Below are 16,700 nucleotides of genomic sequence, written 5' to 3'. Positions count from 1 at the left end.
CTTGCTATGATTCTAAATGCTCTTAAGTTTCTTTTATGCTCTTTACTGAATTTTGATTCTTGGAGGTAAGACTATGGCATTCCTGGATCCCTAATATTAACTTCTGATAAAATCAATTAAGTTCTCATAAGTACAATGTTGGGTGTGTGTGTGTGTGTGTGTGTGTGTGTGTGTGTTTTCTATGTCAGTGAGAGACAAAAAAAAAAAAAAAACAGGTGTGGAAGGACAAAAAAGGGAATTAATATTGATTGAACATTTGTTATGTGTTTTGATCCACATTCAGTGTTATTACCCTTATTTTACCGATAGGAAAATAGAACTGAGCCAAAGTCACATGACTAGTAAGTGGAAAGGCTCAGATTCAAACCATGTCTGATTCCCAAGCATGCTTGTTGTCCACACGTTTCTGCACCTTTTCCCCACCTAATTTGCTCACTATATCATAGGAGCCTTAGGCCAGGACTGCATCTAACCTCCTTAATAGCTAGAGAGCTGTTTTAGGGAATCAGTGGGGGGAGAGGATTTGAAATGAGAATGTGGTAACTGTCCAGCAAACCCACACCTACCACACTGTGCCTTGCCTTAGAGTCCAGATTCAAGAGAACTGACCTGTGTCCGAGAATCAGAGACACAGGGGACAAGCCTTCTGCCTGAGTGACCGTGGAGTCTAGGTGACCCCTCTGTCTAGTGAGGAGAAAGAGCTTTGGATCATCACCTCTGGAGAAGGACCATCTCTGGAAAGACTTAGACTTTTCCCAATCATTCATGCCCAGGAATCAGAAACATATTATTGTCTATATTCATCTAATAAAAGCAGGACTTAGCTCTACACTTCAAACCCTTGTCCAGCTCTCTGAGTGACTTTCACTTGGAAAACCCTGTGAAAATGAAGTCCTGAGGCGAAGGGAGCAGAATCCTGTTACAACACACCCCACAGGATTATCCAAATTCTTTTACTACAGTGGGCTTTTCATAAGACTGATGATCCTCAGCTTTCATGCTTTTTAGAATGACAACCCTCATTATCAAGGGCTTTGCTCACTCTGAGGTATTTTAGAGATTTGCTTCCTGATTTTGATGTCTGTTACTTGATTTCGGTTTTACTCTAGTTTCTAAAAGGCCAGGGCCTTGGTGAGGTATGTTTATTTTTTATTGCTATTTTTTTCTTTGAACAATCCCCAAACTGAGAAATTTTTCCTAAAATATGAAATGGGACAGCAGATATGAGAATGTTCTTAGGTTTCATTTGTTGCTCCAGTAACTAATGAATCTGCTGATATTTATGTGAATTCTGTAGGGTTATATTAACTCCATGGGCTTGAGGAATGCTCTTATAAACCACAAAAGGAGATTCTGTCTGAAATCATTCTCTAGGTATGAATGTAGTATTATTATCGTTGTTTTATATTCTGTAAGTTGTGTAGAAACTTCATTATGTCTTGCCCCTTATTTGTGTCTATCACTGTGTATTTGAATCAGTTGTAAACCAAGAAGATATATTCTATGTCAGTATAACAATGGCATGTCTGTATATGTGTGAAAAAAAGAAAAGCAACTCACCAATTAAATATAGTGGTACATGGAAGCTGAGCACCAAAGAATTGATGCTTTCAAACTGTGGGGTTGGAGAAGACCCTTGAGAGTCCTTCGGACAGCAAGGATATCAAACCAGTCAAACCTAAAGGAAATCAGTCCTGAATATTTATTGGAAGGACTGATGCTGAAGCTGAAGCTCCAATGCTTTGGCCACCTGATTCTAAGAATTGATTCACTGGAAAAGACCCTGATGCTGGGAAAGATTGATGGCAGGAAGAGAAGGGGATGACAGAGGATGAAATGATTGGATGGCATCACTGACTCAATGGACATGAGTTTGAGCAAGCTCCAGGAGTTGGTGATAAACAGGGAAGCCTTGTGTGCTGCAGCCCATGGGGTCATAAAGAATTGGACATGACTGAGTGACTAAACTGAACTGATGGTGAACTCATTTTTAATACATATACCTTTATTCCAATGGGGTCAAACTGATAGAAATACCTGTATCAATAAGATTGAAAAGTTGGAGGTACTCTCTGTTCATTTAAAATAATATACTCACACATTCATACACTGTCCTACCAATTAAAAAAGAAAGCCCAACTTTCACACAAAATCATCTAAAAGTTTGCGGAATTAAACCCCATGATGAGTTCACCTCCTGGGAATTAAGCACATTTGGTTTCCAGCTCCTTCCTCTAATTTTTTTGGCCATGCCACATGGCATGTGGGATCTTAGTTCCCCAGCTATGGATGAAACCCACACCTGTTGCATTAGAAGCATAGAGTCTTAACCACTGGACTACCAGGATCCTTTCTCTGATTCTTTACTCTCTTAGAGCTTTAAGGCTGAGATATTTTCTACTATTTATCCATATTTTCCATCATTCAGTCTTCTGGTCCTGTGCTATTAGCATGATAGACTGCTTACTTTTTCTCAAGGAAATAAAAGAGGTTTAGTATTCAAAGCTGGTAAATATCTTTATCCATAGGCAAAGATTTTATACTAGAAAGAGAGATGATTACATACATTTGATGTCAATAACTTAAGTTTCCTGTGGAATTCTGTGTTTTCCTTACTTCTTCTTCTTCTTTTAAACAAATCACACCAAACAGGTATTCCTGGAAGACCTCTGAATGGAAAGAATGCCAAGTCTCTCTCCTTCTCCAGCAGCAGTACCTCCACTGGCATGAGACGGGACCCATTTGTGGAGGTGGGATCCAGACCCGAGAGGTGTTCTGTGCCCAGGGCACACCAGCGTCCACAGGACAGAGGGCCAAGGAAGGTAGGCGGCCGGTCCTGGGGCCAGATTCTGCTGCTGATTGCCATGGAAATGCATTCCAGTACCATCTCCGCATATTCTCCTCGGGATAATGGACCTTCAGCATTCAGAAATTTAAGATTTTATTGCCTATTTGCCAACTATCCTTAAGTTCTGCCACTTGCAATAGTTAGGAATAGTTAAAAAAATACTAGTGATAATAATTTCCTCAATTGCAAAGGATCATTGTGAAAATTAAATGAGAAAATAGACCTAAGATCAGGAACAGAAATGAATGCAACATGATAAGGGGCTAGTATGCTGGAGTCAGCCAGTTGGCAAAGAAGTAGTAGCATTCTTTTTCTTTTTTTTTAAGAGAGGTTTTTTTGTGAATGTGAGAACTTCTACGGACATATTGTTTTCAGATATCAAGGATCCATTCTCTTATTGCCAGAGTTTAAATAATAAGAAAATAATAAGGAAGAAAGTAGGGGAGGAAAAACAACTTTCACCATGGTAGGCTCTCATTAGGTGTATGCAGTCCTTTTGTTTCAGAGTTTGGCATGGTGATAACATATAAGAACTGAAAAACTGGCCCAGATTTACTTAAGTCAATGGATTGAAAAGCCAAGAGTGTACAGTAATGCTTCCAGTCTAGAAAAAATGTATGGTCTGTACCAGACACATTGGAGGGGCACTCATCTATGCCCTCTGTAGAAGTGGTCAAGATGGAAATGCTTCCTTGAGAATGTGCGTGTACATTTCTCTACTGTAGAACTTGCTTGGGGAGAGAGATGTGAGCTTTCTTATTGTGGAGATATATCCATTTTATCCTGTGAAGTTTTTCACACCAGGTACCTTTTTTTCTGACATGGCCTCCTATCATTTCAGAGGCCATGACCATAACCTTCTATGATTCACTGCATGACTAATAGAAGGGTCATCTTTACAGACTCCTTAGCATTTGCTTCAACAATTGAAGTTACAGTGCTGCATTTGTAGGGCAAGAATTATTTAATAGGTGAATTTTCTTCCTTTCTAATGTCACTTTTGGAAAGTGAAAATTTACACACTTTCTCTGCCAGGATAGATGTGACTATGCTTACTTTTCTAAATTTGGAGGAATAGAATTTAGATTAAAAAATTCAAATTTTCTTTCAGACCTTCTATTTTACTTTCTCTTTCTTATCCTTTACTGTTGTCTACAGTAACAGGGTCTTCAGGGGTCAAAACATATATAAGAATTTTTACAATTGATACATTATGATCTATTTTCAGCTTCAACATTGAATCTTCTGTTGACATCTTCCTAAAGTTTCTTTAGTAAAAATAACTTTCTTATCTTATGGATCAACTATTTCTAAAGTTTTTTTCAACCTTAGTCTTTCCAGCTTTCTTAATGGAAACATGCTGGGCAGGAAGTTTGTAATGAGGAAGAAATTGGAAGGATGGTATTCTAGGGTTGGGAATCACATGCTACATGTTAGGAAATGTTAAGTAGGGGAAAGATGTTAAGTGCACATTTAGCAGCCTGTTAAGCCCCAGGATAATATGCTTCAAGCACCTAAAAAAGAGGAAAAAATCTTAGGACAAGGTACTTCTAAATTAATACTTTGGACATGGAAACAGAAAGTGCTTAGAAAGCCTAAGCTTAATAACCCACGTCTTGGGGGCTGGTTGGTGGAGGTGCTTAGATGTGGGGACAAGATGCATACCCATGGATGTATGTGATGAAACCATATATTCATGTAGAAATTTGAATAAAGTAGTCAAACTGTTGCTACATTGGAAAATACAGGACAGCAACATTGGATTAAAGGCACGGTATATCTTACTGCTTATATCTGTAGTCATTAACAAAGGTCTGATTTTGCCGTTGTGTGGAACTGAGCCAGGAATATTATTTATTAGTTTTGTTTCTTATAAATGCTTTCATTTTCTGCTGTTATCATTTATGGATTGTTGTTTAGTCACTAAGTTGTGTCTGACTCTTTTGCGACCCTGTGGACTATAGCCCACTAGGCCCCTCTATCCATGGGATATTTCAGGCCAGAATACTGAAGTGGGTTTCCGTTTCCTCCAAGGGATCATCCTGACCCAGGTATCCAACCTGTGTCTCCTGCTTGGCAGGCGTATTCTTTACCACAGAGCCACATGGGAAGCCTGTCATTTATGGATATACCTTGACAAATCTGGCAATGTGAAAATTTCTTCTTGGCTCAAGTGAAATATAAGAAAACAATTGAATTATAGCTATAAGAAACCAAAGTGTGTGTTTGCCTAATTAAAGAGGCAGAATTTAAATATTTCTAACCTTTCTGATAATGCAGTAAAAAAGGCCAAACTTAGTAACTTTTTTTTTTTTTTGCATTTCCATTTTTGTGAAGATCAGCTTTTTTGTTTTGTTTTTCCCATTATTGCGTCAGATTTTGTTTTGGAGGGAGAGGGACATTTAATGGCACTGATTTTGGTAAAGTTTTCTCAGTCACAGTTGACTTTCCCACCAGGTTTGGTTTACCTTTGGATCCAGAATATTTTGCTTACTTTTTGGAGTGGAATTTCTTGATTCTTCTCCCTTGAAAATCCCACCATCCACTGTTAACTAGCTGCTCTGCATTCCAAGAACCTAATCTTAGAGGAACCTACAATCTTCAAAAAATAAATAAATAAATCGGGTTTATTTCCAGGATCTCTCATGAGATAAGATGCAATAGAATTTCTAAATACCAGAAGAAAAAAAAAATTGAAAAGGTTATTAATTCTCTCCCAAGGTTCTCCAAGTATCATTCTGGATGGTAAGGCTGAATTAGGACGTCAGTGCAGTTCTGTTGCCAACTTATTATTGTTGATACCCAATTCTCCATTAGACCTCAGTTCATTGTATGTGTAGTAGTAGTATAATATGGCATATTTACCTGGTTCTGCTAAACATTGACCATGTGGTATTTTAATTGTCGCCAAATTAATGCTGTAATATTGAATATGAGAAGTGTTGCTAGTAATAATAACAAGCCAAGCCAATAGTAATAGTAATAGCCAAGTCAATGTGTGAATCAAACTATAGCAGAATATTTATGATTTTGTTTACCATTTGCTATTGTAGTAGGATTGTTGGAGAAGGAAATGGCAACCCACTCCAGTGTTCTTGCCTGGAGAATCCCAGGGACGGGAGAGCCTGGTGGGCTGCCGTCTATGGGGTCTCACAGAGTCAGACACGACTGAAGCAACTTAGCAGCAGGGAAAATTGTATTTCTCTTTTATAATTCAGAAGCACCTGCAAGAGTGATGCTTACCTATAAATCTAAACACTTGGATTTGTTGATACCATTTTCTTCTTGCCCCTTTCTAAGGTGAAATTAAAACCACTCAGCCTACGTTCAAGAGTCATTAAACAAGGGACATACCATCATTAATCTAATAGAGACAGGGAAAAATGTATTTCATTCAAGACAATGTGGCCTAGAGATTGGCATATCAACAAATGCAGGTTGAAATAGCATAGAGATATAATGTATTTATATGGTGAATAAAACAAAACAGAAACCTAAAAGCTAAAAAAGAAAGACTGGAAAAAGATACTGGTGTGGTGGCAGTTAAGCAGAATATTACCTAGATATTTCCCCATGTTTTAGATTTATTATTTGCCATTAAATGGACTCAACTACTTTGGAATGGACACAGTTTAGCTTTGAATTGTTAAGTATATTTAGTTGACCACTCCACACCAGTTAAGAGTAAATAGTTCTTGAGAGTCCTATGTCTTTATGAAGCTAGGCCCAGAGTGGGCATTAAGGTAGTACATGATATGTCCTAGTTTTAAATATGCTGGTTTGTTGAGTAAAAAAATCGATGACAGTCACACATACATTTTTTTTTCCAAATGATTTGTAATGTACTAGCTATATTTTAGGGCCTGTCCTAGACCCAGGAATTATAAAGATGCCTCATTAACTTACAGTCTTTTAATTGTGACAACAGTTGTACTAACAATTATGCTATAGTGTCTTAGGTAGTGTATTTCAGTAATCTTATATAATATGTTGTTGTTCAGTTCCTCAGTCATGTCCAACTCTTTGCAACCCTCATGGACTGCAGCACGCTAGGCTGTAATATATATGTGTGTGTATATATATGTATGTTATATATATGACATTGTTGTTTAGTCACCAATTCATGTCCAACTCTCCTGCTACCCTATGGATTATAATCTGCCAGGCTCCTCAGTCTGTGGGATTTCCCAGTCAAGAATACTGAAAAAAAAAAAAAAATACTGGAATGGGTTGCCATTTCCTTCACCAGGGGATATTCCCAACCCAGGAATTAAACCTGGGCCTTCTACACTGCAGGCAGATTATTGCTGAGCAACTGGGTAAGCCCCATATATATGGCATAGTTAGAACCATTTAATAATGCCTGACATTAATCATCACAATGCAGATGATGCTTAAAGAGAGTTTGGAGAATCAACAGGAAAAAGTACTCTAAGTTGAGACAGGGAGAACAGATGAAAATATGTAGAAATGTTTATATTCAAGAGTGGCATGTGAACTGTTATAACAGGAGCATAGGAAGTTAAATAACACTTAAAAACTAGGCTCTGAGAAGAACATTACATAATGATTAAGGTATCATTACAAGACAAAGATACAACAATGTATATGCATGCAACATAGGAACATCTGAATACATAAAACAAATAACAACAGACATAAAGGGAGTAATTGACAGAAACATAATAGTAGTTGGGGACTTTAAGATCCCACTTACATCAATGGACAGATCAGACAGAAAATCAGTAAGGAAACACAGACCTTAAATAATACATTAGACCAATGGACTTAATAGATATTAATAGATCTATAGAGCATCCAGTCCCAAAACAGCAAAAAACAAACAAACAAAAACATTCCTTCTAAGTATACACGGAGCACTTAAGCAGGATAGATCACATGCTAGGGAATAAAATGTCTCATTCAATATAAGAACATTAGAGTAATATCATGCATCTCTTCTGGCTACAAAGATATGACTCTATAAATCAACTATAGGAAAAAAAATTCAGAAAATATAAAGACATGGAGGTTAAATAATATGCTACTGAACAACTACTGAAAAAATAAGAAATAAAAAATACTTGGAAACAAATGAAACCAAACAAACTAAAAAGCACAATGATCTGACGCCTATGGGGCACAGCAAAAGCCGTTCTAAGAGAGAAATTTGTGGGACTTGCGAGTCTATGTCAGCTATTTGTAAGGCCTCCTCTGACAACCACGTTGCCTTCTTGCATTTCTTTTTCTTGGGGATGGTTTTGGTCATCACCTCCTGTACAATGTTATTAAGCTCTGTCCATAGTTCTTCAGGCCCTCTGTCTACCAGATCGAGTCCCTTGAATCTGTTCATCACCTCTACTGTATAATCATAAATTATTTGATTTAGGTCATACCTGAATGGCCTAATGGCTTTCCCTACATTTTTCAATATAAGTCTGAATTTTGCAACAAGATGCTGATAATCTGAGCCACGGATCTTGTTTTTGCTAACTGTATAGCGCTTCTCCATCTTTGGCTGCCAAGAATATAATCAATGTGACTTCGGTGCTGGCCATCTGGTGATGTCCATGTGTAGAGTCATCTCTTGTGTTGTTGGAAGAGAGTGTTTGCTATGACCAGTACATTCTCTTGGCACAATTGTTAGCCTTTGCCTTGCTTCATTTTGTCCTCCAAGGCCAAACTTGTCTGTTACTCCAGGTATCGCTCGACTTCCTACTTTTGCATTTCAGTCCCTTGTGATGAAAAGGGACATCCGTTTTTGGTGTTAATTCTTGGAAGTCTTGTAGGTCTTCATAGAACTATTCAACTTCAGCTTCTCCAGCACTATTGGTTGGGACATAGATTTGGATTACTGTGATGTTGAATAGTTTGCCATGGAAACAAACCGAGATCATTCTGTTATTTTTGAGATTGCAACCAACTATTGCATTTCAGGCTCTTTTATTGACTACGCAGTCTACTCCATTCTTTCTAAGGGATTCTTGCCCACAGTAGTAGATGTAATGGTCATCTGAATTAAATTCCCCCATTCCTGTCCATTTTAGTTCACTGATTCCTCAAATGTCAATGTTTACTCTTGCTGTCTCATTTGACCACATCCAATTTACCTTAAATTATGGACCTAGCATTCCAGATTCCTTGCAATATTATTCTTTATAGCTTCAGACTTTACTTTCACTACCAGAGGAAACCACAACTGGGAGTTTCCACTTTGGTCAGCCTCTTCATTCTTTTTGTAGCTTTTTCTCTGCTATTCCCCAGTAGTATATTGACCATCTACTGACTTGTTGGGGGGGCACGGTCATCTTTCAGTGTTATATTTTTACCTTTTCATACTGTTCATCGGATTCTTTTTTTTTTCCATTTATTTTTATTAGTTGGAGGCTAATTACTCTACAATATTGTAGTGATTTTTGTCATACATTGACATGAATCAGCCATGGATATACATGTATTTCCCATCCCGATCCCCCCTCCCGCCTCCCTCTCTACCCGATACCTCTGAGTCTTCCCAGTGCACCAGGCCCGAGCACTTGTCTCATGCATCCAACCTGGGCTGGTGATCTGTTTCACCATAGATACTATACATGTTTCGATGCTATTCTCTCTAAACATCCCACCCTCGCCTTCTCCCACAGAGTCCAAAAGTCTGTTCTGTACATCTGTCTCTTTTTCTGTTTTGCATATAGGGTTATCATTACCATCTTTCTAAATTCCATATATATGTGTTAGTATACTGTAATGGTCTTTATCTTTCTGGCTTACTTCACTCTGTATAATGGGCTCCAGCTTCATCCATCTCATTAGAACTGATTCAAATGAATCCTTTTGAATGGCTGAGTAATATTCCATGGTGTATATGTACCACAGCTTCCGTATCCATTCATCTGTTGATGGGCACCTAGGTTGCTTCCATGTCCTGGCTATTATAAATAGTGCTGCGATGTTCATCGGATTCTTAAGGCAAGAATACTGAAGTGCTTTGCCATTCCCTTCTCCAGTGGGCTATGATATGTCAGGCCCTAACTAGCAGGCCTTCAGCCACTTAATGTAGCTGGATGACATTCCTGGTGCCCTGGTTGTCCCATGCTGGTCCTTGTTAAACATGTAAATCTTCATTTTCCATCGAGTGTCAGTCAGTGTGTGACCAAGGGTAGAGGCAAAAGGCCTGCTGGAGTGGATGGGAAGGGGGCCTGGTGAAGGCTGAAACTAATGTTGGAGGATGCCCAGGAGCAGAGGGTATCCTGGCCTCACCACTGCCGCTGTCGCCTACTAAGTGCAGAGTTCCAGACAATAGCAAGGATAGATAAGAAAGCCTCCTTAAGTGAACAATGCAAAGAAACAGAAGAAAACAGTAGAATGGGAAAGATTAGAGATCTCTTTAATAAAATTGGAGATACCAAGGGGACGTTTCATGCAAAGATAGTCACAGTAAAGAACAAAAATAGCAAGTACATAATAGAAACAGAAGAGATTAAGAAAAGTTGGCAAGAATAAACCGAAGAACTGTACAAAAAAGCTCTTAATAACCCAGATAACCATGATGGTGTGGTCACCCGCATAGAGCCAGACATCCTGGAGTGTGACGTCAAGTGGGCCTTAGGAAGCATTACTATGAACAAAGTTAGTGGAGGGGATGGAATTCCAGTTGAGCTATTTCAAGTCCTAAAAGATGATGCTGATAAAGCGCTGCACCCATGCCAGCAATTTGGAAAACTAGCAGTGGCCTCAGGACTGGAAAAGGTCAGTTTTCATTCTAATCCCAAAGGAAGATAATACCAAAAAAATGTTCAAATTACCATACAAATTGCTCTCATTTCACATACTAGCAAGATTATGTTCAAAATTCTTCAAACTAGGTTTCAGCAGCATGTGGACTGAGAACTTCCAGATGTACAAGCTGAATTTAGAAAAAGCAGAGGAACCAGAGAGCAAATTGTCAACATACACTGGATCATGGACAAAGCAAGGGAATTAAAAAGGAAAATCCGCTTCTGCTTCATTGACTACACTAAAGCCTTTGACTGTTTGGATCACAACAAACTGTGGAATATTCTTAAAGAAATGGCGATACCAGACTGCCTTATCAGCCTTCTAAGAAACCTGTATACAAGACAAGAAGCAACAGTTAGAACTGGACATGGAAAAACAGACTGGTTCAAAATTGAGAAAGGAGTACATCAAGGCTGTATGTTTTTACCTCGATTGTTTAACTTATATGCAGGGTGCATCATGTGAAATGCCAAGCTAAATGAATCACAAGCTGGAATCAAGATTGCTGGGAGAAATATCAAAAACCTTAGATATGTAGATGATACCACTTTAATGGCAGAAAGCAAAGAGGAACGGAAGAGCCTCTTGATGAAAGTGAAAGAGAGTGAAAAAGGTGGCTTAAAACTCAACATTCGAAAAACAGAGATCATGGTATCTAGTCTCATCATTTCATGGAGAATGGATGGGGAAAGTGTGGAAATAGTGTCAGGTTTCATTTTCTTGGGCTCCAAAATCAATGTGTCCAGTGACTGCAGCCGCAAAATTAAATGTCGCTTGCTCCTTGGAAGAATAGTTATGACAAACCTAGATAGTGTATTGAAAAGCAGAGACATTACTTTGCCAACAAATGTCTGTATAGTCAAAGCTGTGGTTTTTCCAGTAGCCATGTATGGATATGAGACTTGAACAACAAAGAAGACTGAGGGCCAAACAATTGACGCTTTTGAACTGTGGTGTTGGAGAAGACTCTTTAGAGTCCCTTGGACTGCAAAGAGAACAAATTAGTCAATCCTAAAGGAAATCAACCCTGAATATTCATTAAAAGGACTGATACTGAAGCTCCAATGATTTGGCCACCTGATAGAAGAACCAACTCATTGGAAAAGACCCTGATGCTAGCAAAGATTGGTGATAAATGGAGAATGGGCAGCAGAATATGAGATGGTTGGATGACATCATTGACTCAGTGGGCATAGCTTGAGCAAACTCCAGGAGACAACACAAACAGATGGAAAGATGCACTGTGCTCATGGATTGGAAGAATTAGTGTTGTGAAAATGACCATACTATGCAAATCAATCTACATATTCACTGTAATCTGTGTTAAAATTCTAGTGGCATTTTTCACAGAAGTAGAACAAATAATTCAAACAAACAAACAAACAAACATATGGAACCACTAAAGAATAGCTAAACAAACTTAAGAAAGACCAATAGAATTGGAGATATTACACTATCTGCCTTTAGACCATGTAACAAAGATACAATCATCAGAATAGAATGACACAGAAAGAGACACATAGATCAACAAAACAGAATTAAGAGCCTAGAAGCATACACATGCACTTACGGTAAATTAATCCATGTCAAAGGAGTCAAGAATATACACTGAGGAAAGGACAGTATCTTTAATAAATGGTGCTCGGAAAATTGGATGGCTACATGGAGAAAGAATGAAATTAGAACATTCTCTAATAGCATACAAAAATAAACTCAAAATGGATTAAATACCATATGTAACATTGGAAACCAAAGAACTCTTAGAAGAAAATATAGGCAGAACTCTCTTTGATATAAATTATAGCAATATTTTTGTATCTATCTTCTAAGGCAAAAATAAATATAAAAACAAAAATAAACATAAAAGCAAAAATAGGACTTCCCTGGCAGTCCAGTGGTTAAAACTTTGCCTACCAATGCAGGGGTACAGATTTGATTCCTGGTTGGGAAACTGGAATCTCACATCCCTTGTGGCCAAAAATCCAAAACATGTAAGAATAAGAAGGAATATCACAACAGATTCATTTAATTTTTTAAAAAATGGTCCACAAAAAGTCTTTAAAAAAATAAAAGGAAAAATAAATGGGGCTGTATTAAATTGAATAGTTTCTGCACAGCAAAGGAAACCATCAGTGAAATAAAAAGCCAGCCTACTGAATTGGAGAAAATACATGTAAATGATGTGAGCAATGAGGGGTTAATATCCAAAATATATAAGCAGCTCATACAACATGACTTCAAAAAAAAATTAATCATCCAATTAAAAAACAGAAGACCTGAATAGATACTTTTCCAAAGAAGGCATACTAATGGCCAAGAAACACATGAAAAGAAGTGCAACATCATTAATCATCTGAGAAATACAAATCAAAACCACAATGAGATATCCCCTCATACCTGTCAGAATGACCATAGTCAAAAAGACCAGAGATAACAAATATTGGCTAAGATTTAGAGAAAAGGGAACCCTCATACACTATTGATGGTAGTGTAAATTGGTACAGCTTCTGTGGAAAGCAACATTGAAGCTTCTCAAAAACCTAAAAATAGAACAAACCTATGATCCAGCTATTTCACTCCTGGGTATATATTTGAATAAAACAAAACATTAATTTAAGAAGCTGTGGTACATATACACCATGGAATATTACTCAGCCATTCAAAAGAATTCATTTGAATCAGTTCTAATGAGATGGATGAAACTGGAGCCCATTATACAGAGTGAAGTAAGCCAGAACGATAAAGACCATTACAGTATACTAACACATATATATGGAATTTAGAAAGATGGTAACAATCACCCTATATGTAAAACAGAAAAAGAGACACAGATGTACAGAACAGACTTTTGGACTCTGTGGGAGAAGGCGAGGGTGGGATGTTTCCAGAGAACAGCATCGAAACATGTATATTATGAAACAGATCACCAGCCCAGGTTGGATGCATGAGACAAGTGCTCGGGCCTGGTGCACTGGGAAGACCCAGAGGGATCGGGTAGAGAGGGAGGTAGGAGGGGGGATCGGGATGGGGAATACATGTAAATCCATGGCTGATTCATGTCAATGTATGACAAAAACCACTATAATATTGTAAAGTAATTAGCCTCCAACTAATAAAAATTAATGGAAAAAAAGATATATGCATGCCAGTGTTCACTGTGTGTTATTTATAATAGCCAAGTTATGAAATTAACCTAAAAGTTCATCAAGTGTATGAGTGAATAAAGAAGATTTATACATTTATACAATGAAATACTTTCCAGCCATAAAAAAGAATGAATTTTTTCTGTTTGTAAAAACACAAGATGGATTTGGAGAATATCATGTTTATTGAAATAAATCAGGGAAAGACAAATAGTGTATGATGTTACATGTGGAATATAAACTATAAAACAAATGGATGAATATAAAAAACATAAATAGACTCAGATATTGAAAACAGCTTAATAGTGGGGAGAGGGTAAAGGGGAGGGGCACTATAGGGGAAAACAATTAGAGTACAGATGTCAGTGTGCTAAGAGAATTGTTGTGAATGGTCATGTCTTATTTGCAGATTTATTTGAGTATACAAGAACATTTTGAGATATGAAATAATTTACATTATAAACAGATGAACAGATTTCTTAAGAGACAGTTGAAGGAGGTGCTCTACCATCATTTGAAGGTCTAGAAATGTCCTTTACCTGTCTTTAGAAATTGATTTAAAGGTCAATAACCTCATTTGGGTGTGAGAAAATTGTCAGGAAAATAATGTGCTTAGCAATTTCCTTAGAGTGGACCCTTAGAGGAGAAATGAGACTGTTTAAATAGGGTTACAGAGTTTTTCCCTTGTTTTATAGTGATAGAGATGCACAGATAACTAGACAAAGTAATTCCTGCCAATTAATAGCTGGGTATTGAATGGCAATTCACGTGAGACCAAGAGACAGAAAAGTCTGTTGACCTATAATCGTTCTACCTTGGAAACATACTCAATTATTGGGAATATATAGTGTATATGTGAATGTAGCTCAAATATTCTCTCCAAAAGTGTGAAAGCTAAGAAAAGTTGAAAATGAAATTCTTATAGGGAATGAGGTCACGAGGAGTCTCAATTGAGATTGGTTTCTACTGGTTCTGTTTCACTGCATTTGTATCTCAGTGATTTTTTAATCAAGTGTAACAAACATCTTAGTATGATATAGCAAATGTTTTTGAATTATTGAACTTAGTAAAAATCTTGAAGTGTCTGCTTTAAGCATTCATTAGATTATCAACCTGTTCTTGTTTTTCAGTCACTAAGTCGAGTCTGATTCTTTGCAACCCCATGGATTGCAGCATGCCAGGCCTCCCTTTCCCTCACTATCTACAGGAGTTTGCCCAAGTTCATGTCCATTGAATCGGTGATGCTATCCAACCATTTCTCTGTTGTCCTTTTCCTGCCTTCAATCTTTCCCAGCATAGGGTCTTTTCCAATGAGTCAGCTCTTCGCATCAGGGGGCCAAGCTTCACCTGAAACTGAAGAAGCTTCAGCTTCAGTCCTTCCAGATGAGATGACAAAGAGTCTCTGCTCCCCAGCCATGTCATCTCACTGCATTGTAATTGCACTGCTTGTGTTCGTTAACCAGGATACCGTGCAAGATCTGTGAGCTCTGTGATGTCACTGTCCCACCACCCCAGCACTTAGCACAGTATCTGACGCATAAAAGATGCTTGAACTGAATTCAAGCTTTGTCCTCGCTCATGTTTCTTTTACCAGCTTCATCTTTCTTTCTCTTGGCTGATGCTCTGCACTAATGTGATTTGTAATTCACGTTCAGACTTGGGTAAAACACCATGTTGTTGTCCCTTGGATCTGGTTTCCTGAGCAGCAGCTGAGGGGCTGGATAGTTCAGACTGGGAAATACAACCCAGAAGGAGAGGAGACCTGGATCCTTGAGGACTGAAACATCATCGGAGTAAATACAGTTTAGGAGAGACCTAGTCTACTCCTGGGGCTTCCCTGGTGGCTCAGAGGTAAAGAATCTACCTGCCAATGCAGGAGATGATCTCTGGGTTGGGAAGATCCCCTGGAAAAGGAAATGGCAACCCACTCCAGCATTCTTGCCTGGATAATTCCATGGACAGAGGAGCCTGGCAGGCTATAATTCATGGAGTTGCAAAGAGTCAGACACAACTTAGCAACTAAACAACAATAGCAACAGCAACAGGTTATTCCCAGTGCACCTGTATATGATTCCAATACATTTTTTTTTTTTACCCTTCTAGAGAAATTCTGTTTTCCAAATACTCAAATCTGCTATATATCATTGTAGTGTATTGTAAAATGGTAGCCTACAAAACACATCACATAGCATTACTTCTTATTTTCCCTGCTTTACCCCTACTGTTCTTTTTTTTTTTTTTCTTTTTTCTTCTGTTACTGCCTGGTAAACCTTGTATACACATAAAGTATTAACACCTTAATTCTCATCATAAGCTCTGCTTTCTAGAGGGCTCAGCAACCACAAAACTCAAGTATGTATCACAAGAAAAAATGAGAGATACAATTTTGAAGGATTTATTATAACAATCTATACGAGACAAAGTATGAGCCTGAAGTACAGTGGCAGCTGTAAAAATTCTTTTTCTCCATTTTTCTTCTCTGCCCCCTGCCCACCGCAACCTCATTTTCCTTCCTCCTCCTTCTATATATTCCTTCTTCCTCATCATTCATTTTTTTTCCCCATTTCTTCCCATTCCTAGTCCTTTTCCTCTTCTTTTCATCTGATATGAATCTTTGTGAGCTGTAACATTTTCAGTACTTTTGGTCAACTTCACAGCAGTCAGTATGTCATCCAGCAAAAGTAGGAAGAGCTCAGTAAGTATTTCTTGAACAAATGAACAAAAACCTCTGCATCTAGACTTAACCTTCAGTTTCAGGCATTTATTTTCACTTTGGAACAGTTTTTCTCTGCATTGCAGTTATTCACATACACCTGCACTTCATTAATGAACAGTTAAGTTCTCCACTCAGAGTTGAAGATCATATTTGGGGGAAAAAAAAACAAAACATGTTGAGACTGGTGCATTTACCATCTTTAGTCAGGTGTCTTTCT

At 38.0% G+C, this 16,700-nt stretch overlaps 1 protein-coding gene across 1 annotated transcript in view; it reads left to right on the top strand.

The window, feature by feature from the left end:
- THSD7B (thrombospondin type 1 domain containing 7B) overlaps window positions 1-16,700 on the top strand; it is a 970,494-nt gene that overhangs the window by 378,371 nt on the left and 575,423 nt on the right. The window contains exon 5 of the mRNA XM_070476270.1: window positions 2,653-2,822. Coding sequence (XP_070332371.1) covers window positions 2,653-2,822 — 170 coding nt within the window. The remainder of the gene's footprint in view (window positions 1-2,652; window positions 2,823-16,700) is intronic.

This window comes from Odocoileus virginianus, chromosome 13 (assembly GCF_023699985.2).
Source record: "Odocoileus virginianus isolate 20LAN1187 ecotype Illinois chromosome 13, Ovbor_1.2, whole genome shotgun sequence".
Taxonomy (NCBI): Eukaryota; Metazoa; Chordata; class Mammalia; order Artiodactyla; family Cervidae; genus Odocoileus; species Odocoileus virginianus.
The sequence above is the reverse complement of the archived record's forward strand: the minus strand, read 5'-3'. Positions and strand labels throughout refer to the sequence as shown.